This window comes from Oncorhynchus tshawytscha, linkage group LG32 (genome assembly GCF_018296145.1).
Source record: "Oncorhynchus tshawytscha isolate Ot180627B linkage group LG32, Otsh_v2.0, whole genome shotgun sequence".
In the NCBI taxonomy this organism is placed as follows: Eukaryota; Metazoa; Chordata; class Actinopteri; order Salmoniformes; family Salmonidae; genus Oncorhynchus; species Oncorhynchus tshawytscha.
In genome coordinates this window covers 4324310-4350823 of record NC_056460.1, presented here as the reverse complement: position 1 = coordinate 4350823, position 26514 = coordinate 4324310, and the positions used below count along the sequence as shown (strand labels likewise).

Here is a 26514-nt window from a genome sequence, read left to right as displayed (position 1 = left end):
GTTCGTGGCCACTGTTTGCTGAACATTTTTACAACTGACAGTGCTACTGTATCTTTTTTGACACGCAAAGACACAAACGGTGTTCCATAATATGTTCTGTATGTCGTGAAGATAATAGCAGTGACGCTATTACTGTGTAACTCCGGTAGGGCAACATCTGAAAAATAGCACACTTGGTAGTGTGTACCGGTGCACGACCAGTCGGCGAAAGCCAACATCACCCACGGCAGAGAACGGTTGATTGTCAAGGGCAATGAATTCCATTATCTTTGCTTTAATGCATTTTGCCTTTGAGTTGTCTCGCTGAAACGTTCTTACTCTTTCAAATGACTGCTCGACTTGTTGACTGCTCAGTCAAATACATATGCACGGTAGCTTTGACATCGTTTTTTAACTTCACTAGGGTAGGGGGCAGCATTCGGAATTTTGGATGAAAAGCGTGTCCAAATTAAACTGCCTGCTACTTAGGTCCAGAAGCTAGGGTATGCATATAATTAGTAGATTTGGATAGAAAACACTAACGTTTCCAAAACTGTTAAAATAATGTCTGTGAGAACAGAACTGATATGGCAGGCGAACACCTGAGGAAAAGTACTATTATTTTGAAAGGCTGTTTTTCCATTGAAAGAATATCCACCATACAAAGACTTAGGACCCAGTTCACGATCTCTATGGCTTCCTCAACATGACCAGTCTTTAGGCATTGTTTCAGGCGTTTTGTCTGAAAAATGAGGGAGATATAGCACTTTCAATGAGAGGACAATGAATTTCTAGACATGAACCAAGCACATGATCGGGAGTGCGCATTTCTTGTTTACCTTTTCCATTGACTAAGCTTTTGTCCAGTTGAAATATTATTGATTATTTATGACAAAAACAACCTGAGGATTGATTTTAAACAACATCGTTTGGCATGTTTCTACTATCTTTTATGGTACTTTTTTCACTTTTTGTCTTGGTGTTGAGAGCGCGCATTGTGCCTTTGGATTTCTGAACTAAACGCACCAACAAAACGGAGGTCTTTGGACATAAAGATGAACTTTATCGAACAAAACAAATATTTGTTGTCTAACATGGAGACCTGGGAGTGCCACCAGATGAAGATCATCAAAGGTAAGTGATTAATTTTAATGCTATTTCTGACTTTTGTGACACTCTCCTTGGTTGGAAAATGTGCTTTCGCAGTAAAGCCTATTTGAAACCAGACACTGTGGCTGGATTTACAAGAAGTGTATCTTTAAAATGGTGTAAAATACGTGTATGTTTGAGGAATTTTAATTATGGGGTTTCTGTTGTTTTGAATTTGGTGCCCTGCAATTTCACTGGCTGTTGTCAAGGTGGGACCTTGTACCAGAGATGTTAACATCGGTGTTGAACCAGACATCAGCCGATTCCGATATGTTCACCGATATATTGTGCATCCCTACAGCAATGTTTAACTTTTTGGGCGACCTGACCAAATTCACATAGAAATGTGATTTATACATCTGTCATTCTCATTGAGCAAGTCTAAGAAGTGGTAGATCTGTTCATGTGCGCAATTTCTATGCGTCCGTTTTTATGTTTTGTTTTTGCGTCTTTTACTTTCTTTTTTTTTTACCCCAGCGTCAAACAGCTTAAAATACAATATTTTCGGTTATGGAAAATATATTTCACATCAATTTAGATGGTCCAATGATTCTCAACAATATATATTGCTTGTTTTGTCACAAACTGAAATTAGGTTAACATTAAGAATTTTAGCAACCAGGTAATGGATTCATCAGGATACAAGATGGCGCCGGAGAACAAGGCTGACATTTTACATATTCCTAACCAATTGTGTTTCTTTGCATGGTCTGTAACTTATCATTTTACTTTTTTTGTACATCATGTTGCTACTACAGTCTTTTATGACCGAAAATAACTGCTGGACATCAGAACTGCAATTACGGACTGGCAGAATCCTTTTTTTCCATTAACGAGTTCGATGTGAATGATATACTGCTTTCCCGGGAACTGGCCAAGATCCGTCATTTGCGTTTAGAGAGGGTGAAGAAAAAGGGGTCAGAGGGCTGGGCTGCCTTCTGAGAATTTGTAGTCGATCGAATAAACCCCACTTCTTTCCATTCTGCTATCAAACGTGCAATTTCTGGAAAATAGAAATCGATGACCTACAAGGAAGATTAAACTACCAACGGGACATTCAAAACTAATATCTTATGCTTCACAGAGTCGTGGCTGAACGACGACATTATCAACTTACAGCTGGCTGGTTACATGCTGTATCGGCAGGACAGAACAGCGGCGTCTGGTAAGACAAGGGGAAGCGGACTATGTATTTTTGTAAATAACAGCTGGCGCACGATATCTAAGGAGAACAAGGTTTGCTCGCCTGAAGTAGAGTATCTCATGATAAGCTGTAGACCATACTATCTACCAAGAGAGTTTATCTGTATTTTTCAAAGCTGTTGACAAACCACCATAGACTGATGGTGGCACTAAGAACGCACTCCTGGAGCTATATACCACCATAATCAAACAGGAAAACGCTCAACCAGAGGCGGCGCTCCTAGTAGCCTTACATCCGCGTTACTAAATTTCATGTTAAATATGCAACCAGAGGAGGAAAAAAAAACAAAAAAACTCTGGACCACTTTTACGCCACAAAGCTCTCCCTCGCCATCCATTTGGCAAATCTGACCATAATTCTATCCTCCCGATTCCTGCTTACAAGCAAAACTACAGCAGCAAGCACCAGTGACTCGATCAATAAAAAAAAGTGGTCAGATGAAGCAGATGCTAAGCTACAGGACTGTTTTGCTAGCACAGACTGGAATATGTTCCGGGATTCCGCTGATGGCATTGAGGAGTACATCACATCAGTCATTGGATTCATCAATAAGTGCATCGATGACGACGTCCCCACATTGACCATACATACCCCAACCAGAAGCCATGGATTACAGGCTACATCAGCACTGAGCTAAAGGCTAGAGCTGCCGCTTTCAAGGAGCAGGACTCTAGCCCGTAAGCTTATAAGAAATCCTGATATGCCCTCCGATGACCCATCAAACAGGCAAAGCGTCAATACAGGACTAAGAGTGAATCGTACGACACTGGCTCTGACACTCGTCAGATGTGGCAGGGTTTGCAAACCATTACAGACTACAAAAGGGAAGCACAGCCAAGAGCTGCCCAGTGCCACGAACCAAACTACTTCTATGCTCGCTTCGAGACAAATAGCACTGAAACATGCATGAGAGCACCAGCTGTTCCCGGAAGACTGTGTGATCACACTCTCCGCAGCCGATGTGAGTAAGTAAGATCTTTAAACAGGTCAGCATTCACAAGGCCGCAGGGCCAGATGGATTACCAGGACGTGTACTGTGAGCATGCACGTGCCTTCCCACCAGAGACTAGATTCAATTCCTGCATCTTGTATTCCTGCTATATCTCCTCCTTCCATTCTCTCTCTGTTTCTAAACTATCTGTAATAAAGCATAAAAAAATAAAAAGGGAAGTGGAATTCCACTCTAAAATATATCAAAATGATCCTTCTAGGACAAGCAGTACTACTGCATTATGGCTGTCATGTTGTCCAGGCAAAGCTTAGACCAGTGAGTTCCATAAGTGCCAGCTGCCAGCCAAATAGCTGACGACTAACCCTTATGTTATTGGGGTGTTAAAGATGTCACCAAATTTGATTTTGTAGGGCAAAAGTTTTGTGGTGGGGGATGCCACCAAACCCCCTAGCTTGCTACTAATTTGATTCCAGTGTCATATACCCATTAGTGCCTTGTAAGACACTTATTTATTGAAGTAATATGTGCACAAAACAAAAAACTAAAATTACATTTAGCATTTTATACACAGATAGCCATAGTAAGAACAGCTGCCATGTTGTCACATTATACAAACACATGTTTCGTTCACCCCATGTAGAAAAAGATGATGAAACCCTATCACAGAAGAAGCCTTACAAATGGGCGGGGGGGGTGATCAGCCACATAGGAATGAGTGAGGACATCTACGAAGTGATGTGCACAGTGCTTTCACAGTGTATGAACTTCAAAATATGGTGAACATATATCACACAGGTTTGTGTAGGTATGTGTGTATGTGCTGACAACATACATAAGAGCAAACACCACAATGAATGTGTCGCAGACACACACAGACAATGGGTGGAAAAGTCAGGGAGCAGAAAGGTCACCTACCTGCTTAGAATGCAAGATGCGAAACTAAAGAAGAGATGGAAAGAGGGAGAGAGAAAGGCAAAACGCTAAATGATGGAGCAACACGAAGCAGGAGAGGGGTGGGGCCTCTTTCTCACGACACCCAAAAATCGGCCCCAAAAATCTCCCCCAACAATAGTGACAGATCAATTGATCACATTTGGATGCTGTCCTATCCCTTTGTTCCCCTCACAACCATTGTCTTTCGTGAACGCAACAGAGTCTAGTTCTGACACGGCAGACAGACCAGAGGGGTACCAGCCCAGGGAATATGCAGTGTTAACTAGTATTGTATTATTATTACTCAATAGTAGTACAACTAACATCATTATCCAGCTAAGGAGCGACACCGGACTGGAGGAGATTGCGTCTGCAATGTTGACAGGAAGCTCTGGAAGATAGACTTTTCATCCCGTCGACCCCAGACAACCAGATTTTATTATTTAACTAGGCAAGTCAGTTAAGAACAAATTATTACTTACAATGATGGCCTACCCCTGCCAAACTCTAACCCGGACAGCACTGGGTCAAATTGTGCGCCGCCCTATGGGACAATCACGGCCGGTTGTGATACAGCCTGTAACCGAACTAGGGTCTGTAGTGACGGCTCTAGTACTGAGATGTAGATGATTATTATAGTAGTGTTACAGTAGTTTTAGAATTTAAGGCTTTATATCAGAATTATATGTAGCTAGCTGTTCAAGTATTACTATGGTAACTGCAGAGTATAAGTGGCCTTTACAGCTCAGACTGAGTAATTATAATGGAACACGCTTGAGTACACCAATTGAAAAGCCAATTAAAGCAAATGATACAGCAAAATCAACCTTAAACTGAGAGGAAACAAACTAAAACAAATGAAGCAGCCTTACTACCTAATAATGGGTAGGATAATATATGGGAAAGGACTGGGCGATATGGACAAAATATCATATTATTTTTTCAAATTTGTGACGGTATGACGATATTTTATGTTTTTGATTAATAAAAGTTCTACATTTGTTTTATAAGTAGTGCATAACCCTAGGGTGGCAACACATATATTCGAAATTACTTCAATGGTTCTTTCTCCATTCGGATTGTTTTATACGGTTCAATTCAACTTCAACCTAAAATAATTTCCTGCAATTCCACCATTTTCTGCATTTCCTGCACTCATGAGATTATTTCCACACTGCCACGATATGGGCAAAAATACTAGGCCTTATTTTTAACCAAATTAGGATTTAGATCAAAACACTTGGGTGAACTTCTGGAATCATGGAAATAGAATGTTTATTATGATTCTGTAGTTAGAATATAAGTAAGAGTGGGCACTTTGAATACAGTGCTGTTTGACATGACAACAAATGAAAATGCCATGGACAAGTTATTGTGACAGGGTAGAAACCAAAGTGATGGTGAGTGTTTCCTAGGGGACCCTATAATCTTTGGCTACATTAAATCTTTATTCATATAGCCAACATATTCATGCTTCGCCTATTCCTCTTTGATTTAAAATATACTATTGCATAAACAACATGCTGATTTAAGCCTCCACCAGTACTGGTATCAGGCTGTATTAGCTAGCTACGTTTGCTCTGACTCAGTACTTTTATTAACTAGCGATTATTATTAGTGGCTAACACGATTTAGCTGAACTTGCCAAGAAAATACAAACTAGCTGTTTGCAGAAGATGTAATGAACACAAACTAATATTGTAATTATAGAACACGTGTGGATGTATTTTAAGATCAAAATGGAAACAACATTGTCATCAAGATTGTTGCATGTGCTGTATTTACCATGCAGACTGAACGAAAGAGTCTCGTGGTCAAGCAACAACAAATGCGCTCCTTGAGTGAAGGGGTGGGAGAGAGAGAGAGAGCGGAGAGGGATGACTCAAGTAGCGGAGTAAACTATAAAAATGGACGTTACACACGGCGTATCACATTTAACCAAACAAACATTCAAATACTGCTATTTTCTATTTATTCGTTATTTTACCAGGTACGTTGACTGAGAACTCGTTCTCATTTGCAGCAACGACCTGGGGAATAGTTACAGGGGAGAGGAGAGGGATGAATGAGCCAATTGTAAACTGGGGATTATTAGGTGACAGTGATGGTTTGAGGGCCAGATTGGGAATTTAGCCAGGACACCGGGGTTAACACCCCTACTCTTACGATAAGTGCCATGGGATCTTTAATAACCTCAGAGAGTCAGGACACCCATTTAACATCCCAACCAAAAGCCGGCACCCTACACAGGGCAGTGTACCCAATCACTGCCCTGGGGTATTGGGATATTCTTTTAAACCAGAGGAAAGAGTGACTCCTACTGGCCCTCCAACACCACTTCCAGTAACAATCTGGTCTACCATCCAGGAACTGACCAGTACCAACCCTGCTTAGCTTCAGAAGCAAGCCAGCAGTAATATGCAGTGTGGTATGCTGCTGAAGGTATAGAAGATAAAGAAAAAAAACCAAACTGGTCCGTGCATAAATACCGGTATATAATAAAACAGTATACCGCACAGCCCTAGTATGGAATGGGAGACGTTTTACATTACGGCAGCCTTATAAAGTTATGCTTAGGAAATAGCCTATGTAAGCACTGGGACCAGAAATTGTCATGGGCATTTATAACACACCATGCTATTGAGAACCATCTTGTCAAATTAGATATACAAATGTATCTCATTTGAATTTAACACTACCCTGACATCATTCTGTTATTATTTTTCTCAATGGGCTCCTCACAAAACATACCCATTTGACTACCAAACAAATTATATTCAGAGGTCCTTAAGGATGCTCCTTCCTCTTCATTCTTAATATGCAATTTGTAATGCATTCTTGTGCATTGAGCTGAGCAACTGACATGGCAAAATCTAGGGGATATTTTTAGCAAGATATTTCCAAATTCCACCACAACAACATTCTGAGCTGACTGTTAAGTTTACTGATAAGTACAACTTCCTGCGAGGGTGGAATTATTTGACGGTGTTGTGGATAAATGTCTGTGTGTTTGGGTCCATCTTTCCGACTCGCTCTTGGTTCCCTCTGAAACACTTTCTAAGGCACACACATAGTATGTTCGTTTATCCCATGTGTTGTTGTATTTGTCGCACTGCTTTCCTTTATCTTAGCCAGGTTGCAGTTGTAAATGAGAACTTGTTCTCAAGTGGCCTACCTGGTTAAATAAAGGTGAAATATGTATATTTTTAAGTAATAAAATGTAAAATAAAAAATAAAATAAAAATCACACACACCCCCCACATCATTAATCTCTGTTCAGTGCAGAAGCAGGGCTGCACATTGAGACAAACACACGACACAATGACGCAAACGCAGAAAAATGTCTGTTAAGCTAGGCTTGTTAAGCTAGGCTTGTTAAGCTAGGCTTGTTAATTGCTTCCAGAAGTTGAGCCCTCTTTCCATTATGGCACAGACACAAAGATGAGTCTTTCTATCTCTGCATTGGGTTGTTCCATGTCATATCAGCAAGCCATGACACCCACCATCTCAGATTGCTCTGAAATCATTTCTGTTGTAGAAACAGATAAGATTAGCATTCCTGCAACATTATTTTGTTGAAATATACATTTGATCTGAGAAATTAAGCTAATTCATTGCACCCTTATTGGCCATTTTACTTGACAGGATTCATATAGAGTATCTCACATCCGATTTGGATGCTAGCTTACAGCTAAAGCAAAAATTAATTCACTAGCCCAGGGCTTTGTAATATGCAAATAAGGCAAAATACGCTGATTTCTGTGACAAGCTAATATTATTTTTTTTGCCATGCTATCAAGTATCGTTATGGTATCGAGTATCGTGATAATAAACCTTGCGTCGGTATCAAAATCAAATTCTGGTATCATGATACTAATCCAATCCATGTGTACAATCACACAGTAGTGTACAGCAAGCAGTTAGACAGTCGGGCCCTAGTAGCAATAAATTAACACAACCGAAAGCTTACCTTGACTTGGAAGAGTTGCAGTGTTGGATAGCCTTAGCCAGCTAGCTAACTTAAACAGCATTCCTCTGTTTGAGTCAGGTTATTGAGTAGGCAAAATTAGCTGCATTAGCTAAGTGAAAAGGAAAACCAAGAAGAAAAATAGCTAACCCTCTCCCTCTTACTGCTGCTTCTCCTTACATTTTCTAAAGAAATGAATTGGTTTAAAACTGTTCAACTATTGTCTCTCTCTTTGAGTCAACCACTCACCACACTGTATGCAGTGCTAGCTTGCTGTAGCTTATGCTTTCAGAACTAGATTAATTATCTGATCCTTTTATTGGGTGGACAACATATCAGTTCATACTGCAAAAGCTCAGACAGTTTGGAGGACATTCTCCAAAAGTTGCCATAATTACTGTGAAAGTCTATGGAAGGGGGTGAGAACCATGAGCTTCCTAGCTTTTTTACTGAAGTCAATGTACCCAGAGGAGGATGGGAAAATAGCTGTCATCCGGCAACACCATGGTACTACCTTATAAAGTGCTGTTGAAGCTACTGTAGACCATTGCAAACAGTGTGTTTTAGTTATTTAATGAGATGTAAATTAGGGCTGTCAAAGTTAATGAGTGACTTTTTTAAAATCGGCATATTTTTTGGACGGCGTTAATCATGTCTCCATTTCTTCACCACAGGGACCCTTTTAAGAGCAGAACACAACACTGCTTGCAGGCAGTGCTTGCGGCTTTGCATGGATGAAGACCGTGTGCCTCTAGCCAAAATCGTGTGAAAAGTTATGCCCAATATTTAAAATAAAAAATATATATATATTTTAAAAAAAATCGGAGCCGTTTTTTCATTCTGCCGTAGATTGTTGCGCATGTCACAGGCCATTTTAAACTACTCGTGAGGCGCTATTTGTTGGTTTAACAACAACATTTTTAGCTAGCTAGTCATGTTACTTAGCTAGCAACCTGAACTTGACCACTGACTAGGCTATGCACAAACTTGAATGGCACAGGAAGAACTGAAAAGGAATAGGGTCTTCAAAGAGATGCTTCAAAAGGTAGGCTGCATATGCAAGAGTACAGTGAAATGCATTTCTCGCTTGCTCTTTCCCAACAATGGAGTAATCAAAATCATAGTCAAGTGTGAGCGCGAGAGGAAGAGAGCGTAATTCTCTACCAGAAAGTTGGTTGGCCCTCTGATGTCACATAGGTTGACACATTGCTATGTTTTCATTTATTAAGCCCTTTTACAAAAAGTCACACTGCACCTAACATCATTACTAACATTTAGACATACAAGTTACGACACCCAGTCTCAAGGATGGCTAACCCTGTAAATTCCTTTGGTCTCTAGTTTGTTAAATCAACTTTTAGTTCTCTTGCACCTTATTTGCACACACTGTATATAGACGTTTCTATTGTGTTATTGACTGTACGTTTGTTTATTCCATGTGTAACTCTGTGTTGTTGTTTGCAGATGTAAATGAGTACTTGTTCTCAACTGGCCTACCTGGTTAAATAAAAGGTTAAATAAAAATTTTAACATTTGTGGAACAATCTTCAAAACATTTTTTTTTTTTTACATTTGATGTTCTGGAAATTCAAAAAGCTGATTAAGGACCATATTACTGAAGAATGTGTTTATCGGGCTTTTCCTTTTGGTTTGCATGTCTTTTTTGTAATTCAGGGGTCATCTGTTAAAGAGACCTTGGTCTCAGTACATAAAATAAAAATCTAAATAAAAATGAGAGTGTAAGTATATACAGGCCTATGTGTGTAAATTTATCTGAACAGTACAGATGGTTAAAGTGTTTTAATAACATTGTTGGACAAGTTTAAGAGCTCTGTTCTTTGTATCCCCTATAGTCCAGGGATCATGAACAAGATTCAGCCGCAGGCCAGAACATAATTAAGCCTACAAGTAATTTGACTGCAAGAATCCCAAACAGATAACATTTGACTAAAACATAATAATCTCAAATCTTGCTTACATTTGTACACAATCACATATTAGGTTTGGAAATACTTTGGCACAGATTTCCCCAAAAATTACTTTAAAAATTACTTGGAGATTATTTGCTGGTATTTTTTAGTGTTTAATATCCATCAATTAAATATATTTTTTAAGTAGTTATTTGTTTGTTTAGAGAACTCGGGGGGCCAAATAAAATCACCAGCAAGCCAAATTCGGACCGCCAGTTGGGGAACCCTGCTATAGTTACAATAATTTAGAATGCTTGAAGCATTAACAGTATTTAAAGCTGTGTGTGAGTGTGTGTGTGTGTGTGTGTGTGTGTGTGTGTGTGTGTGTGTGTGTGAGAGAGAGAGAGTGAGAGACTGCTGTGTGCAAGTGTTAAGCATCAAGAACATTGAAATGAGCGAGTAGGCCTACTTAAAGCTATGTGGAAAATTCCTATTAAAACATTCTGATGTAGATCATTTTGTGTTGCCGTACCTTATAAATCAAAGCATAGTTTGCCTGTAACTCACAATGCAATGCTTTTTAAATGTAAAAATCTTTTAGGGCCAAATTTGAGCAAAGAAAAAAAGGAATTCATCGCGATTAACTAATGCTATTAACTCCATTATTTTCATCATTTGACATCCCTAATATAAATATATTTAGTATAGATAATCTAAAACTGATAACTTAAATGTTTCACAATGGCTTGCGAAAGTATTCACCCCCCTTGGCATTTTTCCTATTTTGTTGCCTTACAACCTGGAATTAAAATAGATTTGGGGGGGGGGGGTTGTATCATTTGATTTACACAACATGCCTACCACTTTGAAGATGCAAAATATTCGACCAAAAAACAAAGTCAATACTTTGTAAAGCCACCTTTTGCAGCAATTACAGATGCAAGTCTCTTGGGACGTCTCTATAAGCTTGGCACAACTTGCCACGGGGATTTTTGCCCATTCTTCAAGGAAAAACTGCTCCTTCAAGTTGGATGGGTTCCGCTGGTGTACAGCAATCTTTAAGTCATATCACAGATTCTCAATTGGATTGAGGTCTGGGCTTTGATTAGGCCATTACAAGACATTTCAAATGTTTCCCCTTAAACCACTTGAGTGTTGCTGTTAGGTGAACCTCCGTCCCCGTCTCCGTGGCCACTCTTCCGTAAAGCCCAGCTCTGTGAAGTGTACGGCTTAAAGTGATCTGATGGACAAATAACTCCAATCTCCGCTGTGGAGCTTTGCAGCTCCTTCAGGTTGATTTTTGGTCTCTTTGTTGCCTCTCTGATTAATGCCCTCCTTGCCTGGTCTGTGAGTTTTGGTGGGCGGCCCCCACTGGGCAGGGGCTGTTGTGGAGATACAACTTTGTCCCTGACCTGTTTGTTGAGCTCCTTGGTCTTCATGGTGCCGCTTGCTTGGTGGTGCCGCTTGCTTAGTGGTGTTGCAGACTCAGGGGCCTTTCAGAACAGGTGTATATATACACTGAGATAATGTGACAGATCGTGTGACACTTAAATAAAGTCAACCTGTGTGCAATCTAACTAATTATGTGACTTCTGAAGGTAATTGGTTGCACCAGATCTTATTTAAGGGGCTTCATAGCAAAGGAGGTGAACACATATGCACGCACCACTTTTCCTTATTTTATATTTATTTTTTGAAACAAGTTATTTTTTTCATTTCACTTCACTATTTTGTGTAAAATCCAAATAAAAATCCATTTAAATTAGACAAAAATTCACTTATAGGATGTTCGTCCCCTTCCTCTTCTGAGTAGCCTCCACTGCCTTGGGATAAAGATAACATAAGGATACTATTGTTTATCATCCAATGATATAGCAGCATGAAAAACAGAGGCAATAGCAGAAAAATTAAATCCACAAATAAATATATACTTGATACTCGGAGGGCAACACAAACAATTTGGACATTCTCTTGCCAATATGTAGCCTTCAAAGCAAGTTTACAGATCATACTTGTTTACTGTTCCAAAAATGTTTTACTCAGACCCCCCCTTCCAGCATTGGGGAACATCCCGCCCCCTCCCGCCATGTGTACTTCCACAGGCACAAGCACTGTTCATGACAAACTGTTTACGTCCCTCTTGTATACAGAGAGAACATTTTGCAGGTTTAAAGGTTATTTCTTGCAATTCTATACATTTATGTCTAACGTGTATTCATGTGATATCTGAGTGACTCAAACATTACAAAATCTATGGGCTAAAAAACGTTATCTGACATGGGCTAGTTGATCTGGACATTTGACAAGTTATAAATAGCTCCAATGTATTCAATGACTGACATGACAAAAGGAAAACAGATGCTACACTACCAATTTTGAAATTCCACCTTGTGCATTCTACTATCACAACTTTCAAGAGTAAGTTGAAAGCCCCACCCGCTGACCCCTCGCACCCCTAGGGGTGGTGCCCCACAGTTTGGGAACTACTCAATGCTGGCCAAATTCCACTCAAGATTTTAGAGGGGTAATTTATGAGTATGGGACTATAGGCTGCACAAATCCATCAAAAATGCCCTGGTCAAGTCTACTGCTCCACCAGCGAGCCAGCAGAGATGTGTCTTGTGGGGGAATCAGAGAGCAGTCTCAAATGATTAATCAGAAAACAGGCCCTGAAAATTCCTTCCCTTGGGAGGTACTTTGCAGCATGGTCAAGTAACTGACGGGCAGACCGTGGGCCAATTTCAGCTTTTCCGACCACACCGGGAAAAAACATGTAGCAGAATAGTAGCGGGGTAACAGGCCCGCGGAGCTTTGACAAATCCCACACAGTGTTCTTATAACACGAGAACTCATGGCGCGTGCGTCTCGATAGTCTAATGCGGCTTCCTCTCCATCTGCACAGATCTGAAAACACGGGATAAAGTGACAGTAATATGTCGAATGCCTTTTAGGAATTTGCTTTCGCTTGGAAATAAAACGAGGTCTCTAAACTATTTATATTCAACCTTATTTCAGGTATGCACAGATGGAAGAAAAGGAGACGAGAGGAGGAGGCATTTTTAGACTATTGATGTGCATCCTTTGTGTTGAAGGACAAAGCACCCATGGCTGGGGGAGGATGTGGCCTAATGCGAGCTATTGATCAGCTGGAATACGATAGCGTGGATGGCCCTCACATTACAAGTGTCTCGGGCAATTATCGACAGTTTCTGCCTCCTGTGAAGTCACAAGCCAGCCTATGTCCTGTTTCATGTTCTAAAAGAAAGCTTTACCTAAAATATGATATTTTTCTGTCTAACTCTGTATGTCCATCTATCAGTCTCTCTTTTGAGATCATCCATACATCCACCCATCCTAGACTGGCCGATGCAGGGTGTTCTGAATGACATCCACCACCAGAACTGCTTGTTGTGTGAGAGAATGAGCGAGAGGGATACTCTTACGTGACTTATTACTGAGCTGAAACGCGAGCACACACTGCGTGGTGTGTAAACAACTGGAAGCCTGTGATGTTATCTTCCAAAAGCGGAAGTCGCAAGGCGACACTCCATCCAAACCCTTTACATGTGTGAGAATTGGCATATATGGATAGGACTAAATTGAAATGTTTCTTATAGAAAACATATGAAAAGCATAAGCATGGTAGCAATTGAAAGGGAACAGTTGAGATTATGGGAAAATTATTAGACCAAAGGTAAGGACCCAGCAGTTCACCAGATAAGACTGAATCCAAATACAATGTTGACTTTATGTGCATTTTACATTCTGTATTTTGCCGCATTTGTTATTGATCAAATCAGAAAACACTCTTGATTTGATATTAAGATGAAAACGCATGGGGACCTTTAATATACCACCGTATATAGATATGCAGGAATACATTTAAAAGGCTGAAAATGCAATGGTGACTTGACCAGCTAGTTACACCTAGCACAAGACCAGCTAGTTACACCTAGCACAAGACCAGCTAGTTACACCTAGCATATTTGAGGCACAAAATAGGCCCACATATTGATTGTATACAATCGTCATGCCACACTTTTCTTCATCCATTAAACGGTCATAACCCATACCCAAAACATTAAGATAATAACATGCCCAATGGTCTTTTTCCCAACAAAATCAAGATAAATGTATGAATTACTCAATAAATCAGTAATCGCTAGCTTATGAAATTACAGTTCAGCAATCCCACAAATTCTTGGGTTTATTTGTGTGCTTTGCTAGGAGCCGTCTGCATGTAAACCTATAATAATGGTATTGTAATGACCAATGTTTCATTCCCCAGGCCGCACCAGATGACATATCCTGCCAAAGCTCTATCGAGGGGATTGTTGGTGTTTGGATTTCAATGCAAAAAGAGGAGACCTGGTATGCTTCTGTCTCCCGCTTCAGGCTCGTATTTCTAGTGAACCGAACACACTTCCCCCGAGACCACGGATAGAGCTCACAAATAAGCTCTGGGTTTGAAATGGACAGAAGCTTTTGGTTCAGGTTCATTGTTGTGTCACAGCTAAGTTACTTGAAAGAGAAAAGTCTTGCAGGTGTCGCAGATGGGTTACGTTTCAAAACACAGGACAACACTTTAAAAAATACTTACTCTGGAAGGGATCTAGTGAGGGTGCAGTTCGCACCAAGACACTGTCAACCAACACCGTTCTAGGTACACATTTCAATTAACAACCGATCTAGGACCAGTTTACCCTCCCCGTCATACATTTTACAATTAGGTGGTGAAAATGACTTAACTGATGTTAGATCAGTGTCTAGGTGCAACTTAATCCTATTCCACCAAACCCAGATTATCTACGGCTAAGCCCCTCCTATCAGACCTAGACACAACAAGGTTGCTCTAAATATCACAAGGCCTAGCATAGGCCCAACCACATTTCCAAACCAAGGAAAGCACTGCATCAAAGGTAATAAGCATTTACTGTTGGTCTCTCATGGAGCCACAGACAAACCCAGTTGGTTAAACTATGTTTAAGATGTTGAATTTCCATTGGCAGCAAAAGTCATGTGACATCATATTGTTGTTATTATGGAAGGCTTGGAGCCAAAATGGAGGAAGGTTTTAACGAACCCTGGGGGGGCATACTCGTGAACTTTGGTTTAAAACATTGGTCTTAAATGGCAAGCTAATAACTTTTCTCACAGGTCAACCTGGCAAAATTAGCCACGATTCTGGGGATGGCCAGCTGAGCAGATCATTACATCCAGTAGCAAAAAAAAACAACTCAACCTATTAGAGACCTTAAACGGTAAAGACACCATCCAATTGCAATTGTTAAAACGGGTCAACTTGGCCACTAGATGGAGATAGTTAAACTATCCAACTACTATAGGCCATTTATCAGATGCTTTCATCGAAAGCGACTAACAGTCATGCATGCCAACTGGAGCCAAAATGGAGGAAGGTTTTAACGAACCCTGGGGGGGGGCATACTCGTGAACTTTGGTTTAAAACATTGGTCTTAAATGGTAAGTGGAGTGTGTCAGTATACAGCGTACAAAACATTAGGATCAACTTCCTACTATTGAGTTGCACCCCTTTTCCCCTCAGAACAGCCTCAATTTGTCTAGGCATGGACTCTACAAGGTGTCAAAAGCATTCCACAAGGATGCTGGCCCATGTTGACTCCAATGCTTGCCACAGATGTGCCCAGTTGGCTTTGATGTCCTTTTGGTGGTGGACCATTCTTGATTCACACAGGAAACGGTTGAGTGTGAAAAAACTTGCGTTGCAGTTCTTGACACGCAAACCGGTGTGCCTGGCACCGACTTTACATACTCCGTTCAAAAGGCAATTAAATATTTTGTATTGCCCATTCAACCTCAGTAGCTAGGTTTCCATCCAATTTGCCACAGATTTATGCAAATACTCTCAAATCTGCATTTTCCCTCCAGAGGTTTCCATCAAACAGACTTTTCGCAGATAAAAGGCTGTGCATGATGACGTATTGCACATTTGCGGTTATATTTTTCACTGCGTACATGGTAATTTAAGTTTAATGTGTTTCCATTACATTTTTATCTGATGGTTTTGTCACAAATCTTGAGCATTATATATTGCAAATGTGCCCACTCTGGTCTTGTCACATGTGCTCTAGCCAACAGCTCACAGATTCAGTGCGGGTAGGCTACCTACATTGAGATTATTATGGATAAGAGCGGTAATTACTTGTATTTGTCAAATGGCAGCCAAGCATCAATAATCATGTCACCAGAATAAGAACCTTGATATTTATCAGAAAGGAGCATAAAGCTCATTCATTACCTTGCACATTGACCAGGGAAGTTCATCTTAACTTATTTCATCTGTAGTCTAATAAACTGCATGCTTTCCCCGAGTCGTAGTGGGAGGACCACACAACATGTCACGTGACTCCAAGTTGACTTCAATAGGATGGTTATTATATCAATATTTGCACAGAAAGCCATTTCCACCGCCATTTCTCGTATATTTATTTTACCAACAAAAAGATGTCGAACAAACAAATTGTTGGCATTTATAAAATTGTACTGGCATAACATGTTGCCATCAGCCCGGTCGTGACTTGTTTCATGCGTCAGGTAATTCATCCGCATGAAATGATTTGATGGAAACGTGGTTACTGGCACACATTCACTATCCATGTCTCTAGGCTTAAAAATCATTTTTTAACCAAGCTTCTAAGCGGATTATGCATTTATATTCGCATCTAGATCAATCATAAAAAGACGATGGTGGTCTTGTCAACTGGGTGTAATTTTTCCTGACCAATATGACTGTTTGGTGGCATAGTCCATGCAGTATGATTATTAGGTCCTAGCAATGTGTTTGTGAACACGGCTGAAGACAAACATGTATTTCCTTATGGAATTCATTCTTAAACTTAATTTTCATGGTGATTTTCTTCAACACAATACATCAATGAATGTTAGTTTACATTTCAAAGGAAAAGTGATCATGGGGATTAAAAATTACAGCACAAGTTGTGATAGATAGATCAGGAACTAGGCACCGTTCACTGAGTTAATTGTCAATACACATATTTGCATGGGATGTAGTGCATTGGATTTCTGGTAAGGATGCTTTAGTGAAAAAGTGTTGGAATCAGGTCCAACTACGTCAACTATTTTTATTGGCTGATAAGGATTTAGTTACAGAATATAATTATCTGCTCAGCTAGTCGGCCCCAGCATCGTGGCTAATTTTGCCACGTTGGCCTATGAGAAAAGATAGCAACAAGCCATTTAAGACCAATGGTTTAAACCAATGGTCTTAGCAAAAGTTCACGAGCATGGCCCTTGTGTGGCTCTGGTCTCTCATACACAATGTCATCCGGTGTCTGACGCAAAACCCAAAAGGGAGGCTGTATAGATATCATCTGATCTCTGTGCTGACGTGACCCATCATAGACCGTGTTTAACAGAGAGAGCGAGAGAGGAAGAGAAGAAAGAGAAAAAGGGAGAGAGAAAGAGAAGTTTGAATGTGAGGCCTTACCTTCTGTAGACTAGTGGGGTTCAACTGCGTTTTGTCTATTATCTTCACGGCAACCTTCGGAAGCAAAGACAAACAAGAAATAGACATTACACACCAATCACATCAGGCCAAAGCCCTGTGACATCACCCATTTTGTGTTTGACAATGGAAGGTTTTGATCCTCTAATCCTGACCCAGGTTTACCGGAGCCCGAGGAGCTTTCGAGAGAGGCTGTGTCACAAATTACACCATATTCCCTGTATAGTGTACTACTTTTGATCAGAGCCTTATGGGCCCTGATCAAAAGTAGTGCACTATATAGGGAATATGGTGCCATTTAGGATACAGACAGAAAGTTATGATTAAATGGTAAATTAGCATCATGGTTAGCACCACACAAGGTGTGCTTTCCTCAGAACAGGGGGATCAAGTCGCCAGAATGCAGAATCGACTGCCTTGGGTTGGGTAACTCGAGCTCAAAATTGAAAATCTATTCAGGCCTAATTCTTGCTATCTGCCAGCGAAACAAAATAGATAAACGCTGTCCCTGTTAGGAAGGCTGCAAATGCACAAACTGATTAATGTTTTGAATGGAGGACAGTATGAGAATGTAATTTGGACGCACACAGCGACAGCAGCGAGCCCCACACACAGAGATGGTGGCTGTAATGACATTCCTCAACCATCATTTCAGACGAGACTGGTCTTAGAAATGTCTAGAGATGACTGCTGAGGTCGACACAGGCTCTGTAGGTTCCTTTCATATTGGTAAATAAAAACATACCCTGGCCACTGAGTGAGGGATCTTAAACGGAAGCCTCAGACGTAATGCCGACCTGCCTACATGCTCATAGTGTAAGGCGGTAGGCGGCCAATTTCCTCTATCAAGGTCTAGACCAGAGGCTCGTGTCGATCCATCATTTCTAAGATTAACCATTCTAAAAAGAGACAAGTTATGTCCAACAGTTAAAGCGACACTCCTTAATTTGACTGTGGCAGCTTTAAGGACTATGAATCAGAGGGTTGTTGGTTCAAATCTGAGCTGGTGCAGTGCTGCTGTTTGGTCCTCCTGGTGCAAAACATGAACTGCTTCATAGAGTGGAATTGAGGAGGAAAAAGGTCATTTATTTGGGCCTGTGTTGGTGTACAAACTTCTCAGCAAGAGCGCCATTTAAAAAAAAGACACTATAATAACTCACTGGCAGTTCCATTTGTCCAGATCCACCCCCACAAATTAGAAACCAGTCAAAAGGGCTACTGCTGCACTTGAAGTGAAAGTTACAGATTGTGCCTTTAAAGACGCATGTGAAATTCTTCTCGTACTCCCCAGTGTGCCATAGATCATTTTAAAGAGTCACTGAGAAAGGTTGCATCAGTCCCCTAGACTACAATGAACCATAATCACTATAATCAACGCACAATCATTTTTTGGGATAGGATATGACACTAGCACAAATCATATCACAGGCAGCGTAGAATATACCTCCCTTGCAAAGAACAGTGCCTCCTCTTCTGAAATATGGATATGTAAATCAGACACCATTACTGGGTAGAAACAGCAGGCTCGCGAGACCATAAGCATTCGCATCCTATCAGCCAATCTCTTAGTAGGCATACCGGAATGTTTGATTTCACACGTAACAACATCTCACTCAACACTCTGGCGAGAGTACTGACGTACATTGCATCAATAATTTAACCTATACTGTGGCTCATGCTGGGTCAGAGTTCCCAGCCAAAGTTATTTCCATTTCAAGAGTAGACTTTTTAAAATGCGCTGAGGTTTTGGCCAACACTGAAAGAGAATTGTTGAGTGGTTGAGGTCAACGGGTGGTGAGAGCAACCAATGCAGCCATATCTTGTTAACTCTTGATTTGTCTTAAAGTGGCTGACAGCATTTTAGCAACATCAAATCGTATTAAAATATGTTCATATACACCCCCAGGAGAATTACACTATTTAAAAAAAATGTTCTGATAAGCGACCACTTAGTCATTTTCACATGTTCATAAATTCTTAGAATGTTTGGGAATTACATATAAAAAGGCATTCAAAAAAAAAATAATCTATAGCAATATAGTGGGAAAGCGGCTGTGCGTTTGGACTATTAAGAAACACTGCATTAAATAAAACATGTCTCGTCCAGGACTGGAGTCTATGCAGACCAGTGCACCATGGCCTGTCGGCTCAGGTGGTAGAGCATGGCGCTTACAACACCAGGGTTGTGGGTTTGATTCCCACCGGGGACCACTAGAAAACATATCAAAATGTATGCACTCACTACTAGGGCTATGGCAGTCGTGAAATTGCGGGCCTTTTATTGTCAAGCAAATAACTGCTGGTCTCACGTTAATTAAACATAAAACACGTTTAGCATAGCATACAAGCCACTGATGCAGACTTTTGGAACATCTACATTTTAAAAGTCTAATAAATCCATTTAATATAGCCTACACCATCACAATAAATCCATTATTAATTTGACACAAATCTAAAGAAACATGAAATGAAGAGCAAGAACCAAATAGCATAATCTGAGTTGTCCTTATGTTAGGCCCTGATCTTGCTATGCCATATGGCTGTGGGCTACAATAGTTCATTTAGCAGACAAGATTTGCTTAGAATATCGTGGCATTATTTTATAGTACGAAGAATACAACTGAACATAAGGGAATAAAATAGAAAGGATATTTTCTCCAAACAACTTGAGGGAGTGCTCACATGGGGCTATTCTGTGTTGAGCAGTTAATGAAACAGGTACTCCTATATGCTTATTTCAGAGTTATGTATGTAACTTCAGTTGTGATACAAATGTTGGGTTATACGTGTTGATTTTTAATACATTCTAAGGCTGCATGATGCGATTCTAATGACTTAAATACAGTTACATGAAAAGGCATGAGCTCTGCTTTGTTGTTTTGCACAGGCTGTACACATTCATCAGTCTCTCATTCACAATTTGACAAGCACTTGATAATGCCTCAAATTTCCCAGCTGCATCCCCTTTGTGGCCTTGATGCGCCCTAAAAAAAATCCATGCCTCTTGCGGCCAGTGGCCCTTGGGCTGAAGCACCTCTCACTCACATGGCTCTATGTCCAAGTGATTGGGTCTCTCACAGGCCACAAGTGAAGACAGACACATCAGGGATGGAACTGCGTGCATTCTTATCCAATTCCGAGGTGCATATTGAAGATATAGGAAGAACTGTAATTTACTTTTCATCTGCCAACAAGATGAGTAGGCCTAACGCACAGCAAAAGCACTAGCCTATTTCAATCTACTATCCCCCATAGTACAGACGTTGACCTGTTCAATGCTAGAAATAAATATTCCAAACAGTCTGGGACAGTTGTGGGATTCAATAGATCCCAAATTAATACAACCACAAGTAGAAAAAAAACCAGATCAGAATGTTTAGCTTAAAAATGGTGATAAACTATTAGGCTATTTCTTCACATTATAAGCACAGCAATGCACACACGGCAGTAGGCTATAAGCACGAATGTGCCATTAGCAGGAAAACACCATTCTCAAACGTGACCGCAAAATGCTTTTATAATAAAAAAGGTTCATTTCTATGGTGAAAATTCTTCCTCAAACTTGAAACTCATGTGCTGCATATGTATGCCGGTTAGACTCTACACCCAGTGTAATGCGGATTAATCAGTTTCATTTGGCCACTTTTGTTGTGATTACAAACCTTAAAACATATAGGACTATGGGCTAGACTACATGAGGTGTGCGATTATGATTTGAAAATGTCGCAAAAAAAGACATGGTTTCATTGTTTCATTCACAAGTGATAGTCTGATGGGTGACAATATTAGCCTATTTTTGATTCAATCTGGTCTTCACATATACTAAATAATATATGTATGAAGTTAGTTTTGATTTAGAATAGACCACTATCATGCAACTGTCTAAAAACAGGAAGGAAAAAAATACATGTTATCTATGCACTTAATAAATAGCAAATGGAGGGCGCTTTTCCCAGTTAATTTCATACCAACCAGGTAGACTATACTCCTGTTGTGAAGCGATGCAATGTGCTTAATATTAGGAAAGTTGAGAAATAAATATAGGCCTAGCCTATAAAAAGAGGATCCAATCAGCTTTTCAAGAGGCCATCACTATGTTTCTCACACAATTGCATAGCCTATAGAAATGCTGTGCAACATGAGCTCAAAGGCTCTCATGAAGTGTTTGATAAAATGTTTGATACCATTTGCATTGATGTCAGAGTGATTAGAGGGACAATAAAGTGCTGAGTACCAGGCAGTTAGCAAGTTTGGTAGGCTACTAATGACCATCGGCAGCATCAGAACTTGGGGAAACCTAATTAACGTGACTAAACAGTCACGTGGAATTTGACTGCCATCATGACTCGTGACCGCCGGTGTGGCGGTAATAAGTCACTGTAAGTGCACCTGCTAAATTACTAAAATGTAACTACAGTAGGCCTTCATGCAAACAAGCCTTTTGCCACACAGGCCTGCCATCATTCACTTGGAACTGGACTGTGTGTTTACAGGGAGTTGCGATTTGAGTCTATAGATCATTTAGATCATTAGAACGCATTCGCCAAAAGCCACAAAACACACCTGAATGGATGTCTGCAAATATATCAATACCACGGGAGTCTTCTTACATTTGTGAACTTTACAGTCCTATTGATGAAACAACCATGAAAAAAGGTAGGCTTTCTCCCCCTCAGTTATGCACATCAACAACTAATGCTAGCCAGAGCAAGGATGAGCTAAAATCTTACGAAGGAACATTTTATAAACCTTCAAACTGTTTGAGCTAGTTGGCCGTCAAAATTGCAATGATAAACAATGGGGAATTGTAGCCTACTCATCCTTGTGGCGCTTGTCTGCAACCAAGCTAACTAGCTAAAGTTGGCTAGCTCGCTACTTCCAGACACAAATGAGAGAACACCACACTCTGACCAGTTAGGCTGTTTACATGTTGTTATCTAGAGCGTTCCTGACTATCTATAACTTTTTTGGCCCATGTTAACTGACACCGTCCATATTCAGCCGGTGTTGAACGTTCGTGAATTCACCAGTTATTAGTCTTACTCAGACGAGAGTGCTCTGAAATCGGAGTAGATCGCCAGAGTGAATTTGTGAACAAGAGATATGGTAACAGGATAAAAATAATTGAAGTTCTTGCTAGCTACTGTAACCAAATGACACTTGCATGTCTAGCTGTGTATAGCCACCAAAAAAACGATATTAGGGGAAATACTCACTCACCCACTCCTCCAATGACATGACATTGGCCCACAGATTCTCAAAAGGTTCTACAGCTGCACCATCGAGAGCATCACCGCCTGGTATGGCAACTGCTCGGCATCTACAAAGGGTAGTGCGAACGGCCCAGTACATCACTGGGGCCAAGCTTCCTTGCAATCCAGGACCTATATAATAGGCGGTGTCAGAGGAAAGCCCATAAAATTGTCAGACACTCCAGTCACGCAAGTTAGACAGTTCTCTCTGCTACCGGAGCGCCAAGTCTAGGACCAAATGGCTCCTCAACAGCTTCTACTCCCAAGCCATTGGACTGCTGAACAATTTATGAAATCGCCACTGGACAATTTACATTGCTGCCCCCCTCCCAATTTGAACACTGCTGCTACTCGCTGTTTGTTGCCTATGCATAGTCACTTCACCCCCACCTACAGATTACCTCAACAAGCCTATACCCCCACACACTAACGCGGTACTGGTGCCCCCTGTATATAGCCTTGTTATTGTTATTCTTATTGTGTTACATTTTATTTTAGTCTACTTGGTAAATATTTTATTTTGGTTAAGGGCTTATAAGTAAACATTTCATAGTAAAGTCTACACGTTGTATTCGGCGTATGTGACAAATAAAGTTTGATTCGACATCCTCCTAGCAGCTAGCTAGATAACGTTAGGCTCTGTGTTTTTAGCTTTCTACATAAAGTTGAAGTCGGAAGTTTACATACACCCAGGATGGAGTCATTAAAACTTGTTTTTCAACTACTTCACACATTTCTTGTTAACAAACTAATGTTTTGGCAAGTCGGTTAGGGCATCTACTTTGTGCATGACACAAGTAATTTTTCCAACAATTGTTTACAGACAGATTATTTCACTGTATCACAATTCTAGTTTACATACACTAAGTTGACTGTGCCTTTAAACAGCTTGGAAAATTCCAGAAAATGATGTCATGGCTTTAGAAGACTCTGATAGGCTAATTGACATCATTTGAGTCAATTGGAGGTGTACCTGTGGATGTATTTCAAGGCCTACCTTCAAACACAGTGCCTCTTTGCTTGACGTCATGGGAAAATCAAAAGAAATCAGCCAAGACCTCAGAAAAAAAATTGTGGACTTCCACAAGTCTGGTTCATCCTTGGGAGCAATTTCCAAATGCCTGAAGGTACCACATTCATCTGTACAAACAATAGTATGCAAGTATAAACACCATGGGACCATGCAGCCATCATACTGCTCAGGAAGGAGAAGCATTCTGTCTCCTAGAGATGAATGTACTTTGGTGCAAAAAGTGCATCTCAATCCCAGAACAGCAGCAAACAACCCTGTTAAGATCCTGGAGGAAACAGGTACAAACGTATCTATAGCCACAGTAAAACGTGTCCTATAATCGACAACCTGAAAGGCTGCTTAGCAAGGAAGAAGCCACTGCTCCAAAACCGCCATAAAAAAGCCAGACAACGGTTTGCAACTGCACATGGGAACAAAGATCGCACTTTTTGGAGAAATGTCCTCTGGTCTGATGAAACAAAATTAGAACTGTTTGGCCATAATGACCATGGCTATGTTTGGAGGAAAGGGGGGGAGGCTTGCAAGCCGAACAACACCATCCCAACCGTGAAGCACGGGGGTGGCAGCATCATTTTGTGGGGTGCTTTGATGTAGGAGGGTCTGGTGCACTTCACAAAATAGATGGCATCATGAGGGAGCAAAATTATGTGGATATATTGAAGCAACATCTCAAGATATCGGTCAGGAAGTTAAAGCTTGGTCGCAAATGGGTCTTCCAAATGGACAATGACCCCAAGCATACTTCCAATGTTGTGGCAAAATGGCTTAAGAACAACAAAGTCAAGGTATTGGAGTGGCTATCACAAAGCCTTGCCCTCAATCCCGTAGAAAATTTGTGGGCAGAACTGAAAAAGCGTGTGTGAGCAAGGAGGCCTACAAACCTGACTCAGTTACACCAGCTCTGTCAGGAGGAATGGGCCAAAACTCACCCAACTTATTGTGGGGAGCTTGTGGTAGGCTACCTGAAACATTTGACCCAAGTTAAAAAATGTAAAGGCAATGCTACCAAATACTAATTGAGTGTACATAAACTTCTTACCCACTGGGAATGTGATGAAAGAAATAAAAGCTGAAATAAATCACTCTTATTCTGACATTTCATATTCTTAAAATAAAGTGGCGATCCTAACTCACTGAAGACGGGGAATTTTTACTAGGATTAAATGTCAGGAATTGACATTTTAATTGACGTTTAAATGTATTTGGCTAAGGTTTATGTAAACTTCCAATTTCAACTGTAAATAGATACTCTTGCCTATTATCCACGTTATGACTGACGTGTGTTGCTAGAGTTTGATTGTATTGTCATTCCCAGCCGTAGTTAAATTTGGCAGTTTTTGTCCAAAATATTGAGTAATGGAAACTGAAACCGTGCATCCCGAATGGAGGCAGCAAACAATGTACAAGGCCAGCTGTGATTTACATGCTAAGAGCAATATTTTTTGGACTACCAAGAAATGTATAGGTGAATTATATTAAATCATGTATTGAACTGCATTCATCTATTATGTCATCAATGTGCAAGTGTACATCATGGAATGTAGACTCAAATGGAACCTACTTTTAAAACCCCTTATAAAGTTGGTTTTGAAGCATAAACTGGGAATTTGATATTTTTGACTGATATGATTGTTTCAAATCTGAATAGTAGTTAAATGCTGTCAGTAACACTTTAAAGGGACAGTTCACTTCCTTGTTTTAAAGGGACAGTTCACTCCAAAACCAAAGTGTCAGATGTTTTCAGACTAAAAGTGGTCAGATGTTGATAAATCCACATCCCACCTGTTGTTGCAATCCAAAATGAAAAGATAAGCACTGTTTATTTGGTGCTCATCTTTTTAAACACATTTGTGTACGAGGGCATAGACTGGATCAAAGCAACCAAAGGCATGTGATGTGGGGACATTATACTACCTTTAAGGTCAGAAAAACATTTTCCTTTAACATCTGCTTTCATAGAGATATGGGACAGTACTTTGGTGCTGTATTTCTCCAGATTCCCTCTTCACTCAGTTGTTGAGCCCATGAAGCAAAAATCCAGAGAAATGTGGACATGCAGACAATGTATAAACTTTAGGAACTCCACACCTCTGAGTCTTTACACGTAATCGCTAAGCTATTGGCATGAATCCAGTGTCTAAATATTTCTGTGTGTGTACCAAACAAGACCGACGCATGCAATTTTCAACAAGGTCAATAACAGCAACAAACTTGACATGCCACGCACGTGAGACCAATTCGAAAGAAGGAAAAGTGGGTTATTTTCTGTTTAGGCATTTAAAATAAAACACTCAAGATGAATCAACATGACCTCTAGAACAGGGATCATCAATTAGATTTAGCCGAGGGCCAATTGTTTCTCAAGCGGATGGTCAAGGGGCCGGAACATAATTACAAATAATTATATAACAGATCTAATATGACTAAAACATAACTTCAAACCTTGCTAACATGCATACATATGTGTGGAAAGACTTTCAAAATTAAAATCTCTTGGAGCTGATTTGATGGTGTTTTTACAACAGTCTTAAGTCCAAAAAAAAAAAATGTTTACAAAATTATTACTTTTAGTTTTCGTTGTCGTAAACCATTTGATTATCTGTTTCAATTGTCTGTTGTGGGGAATCTATA

General features: G+C 40.3%; 1 protein-coding gene across 4 annotated transcripts in view; it reads right to left on the bottom strand.

Annotated features, from left to right (window-relative positions):
• LOC112230446 (serine/threonine-protein kinase MARK1) overlaps positions 1-26514 on the bottom strand; it is a 96652-nt gene that overhangs the window by 50487 nt on the left and 19651 nt on the right. For 2 of the 4 annotated variants that reach the window (XM_024396765.2, XM_024396766.2), the window contains exons 3-4: positions 17581-17634; positions 4200-4223 (exon numbers count right to left, since the gene is read on the bottom strand). In XM_024396765.2, the coding sequence (XP_024252533.1) occupies positions 4200-4223; positions 17581-17634 (78 nt within the window). The remainder of the gene's footprint in view (positions 1-4199; positions 4224-17580; positions 17635-26514) is intronic. The other 2 variants (XM_024396767.2, XM_024396768.2) reach the window with 1 other exon arrangement.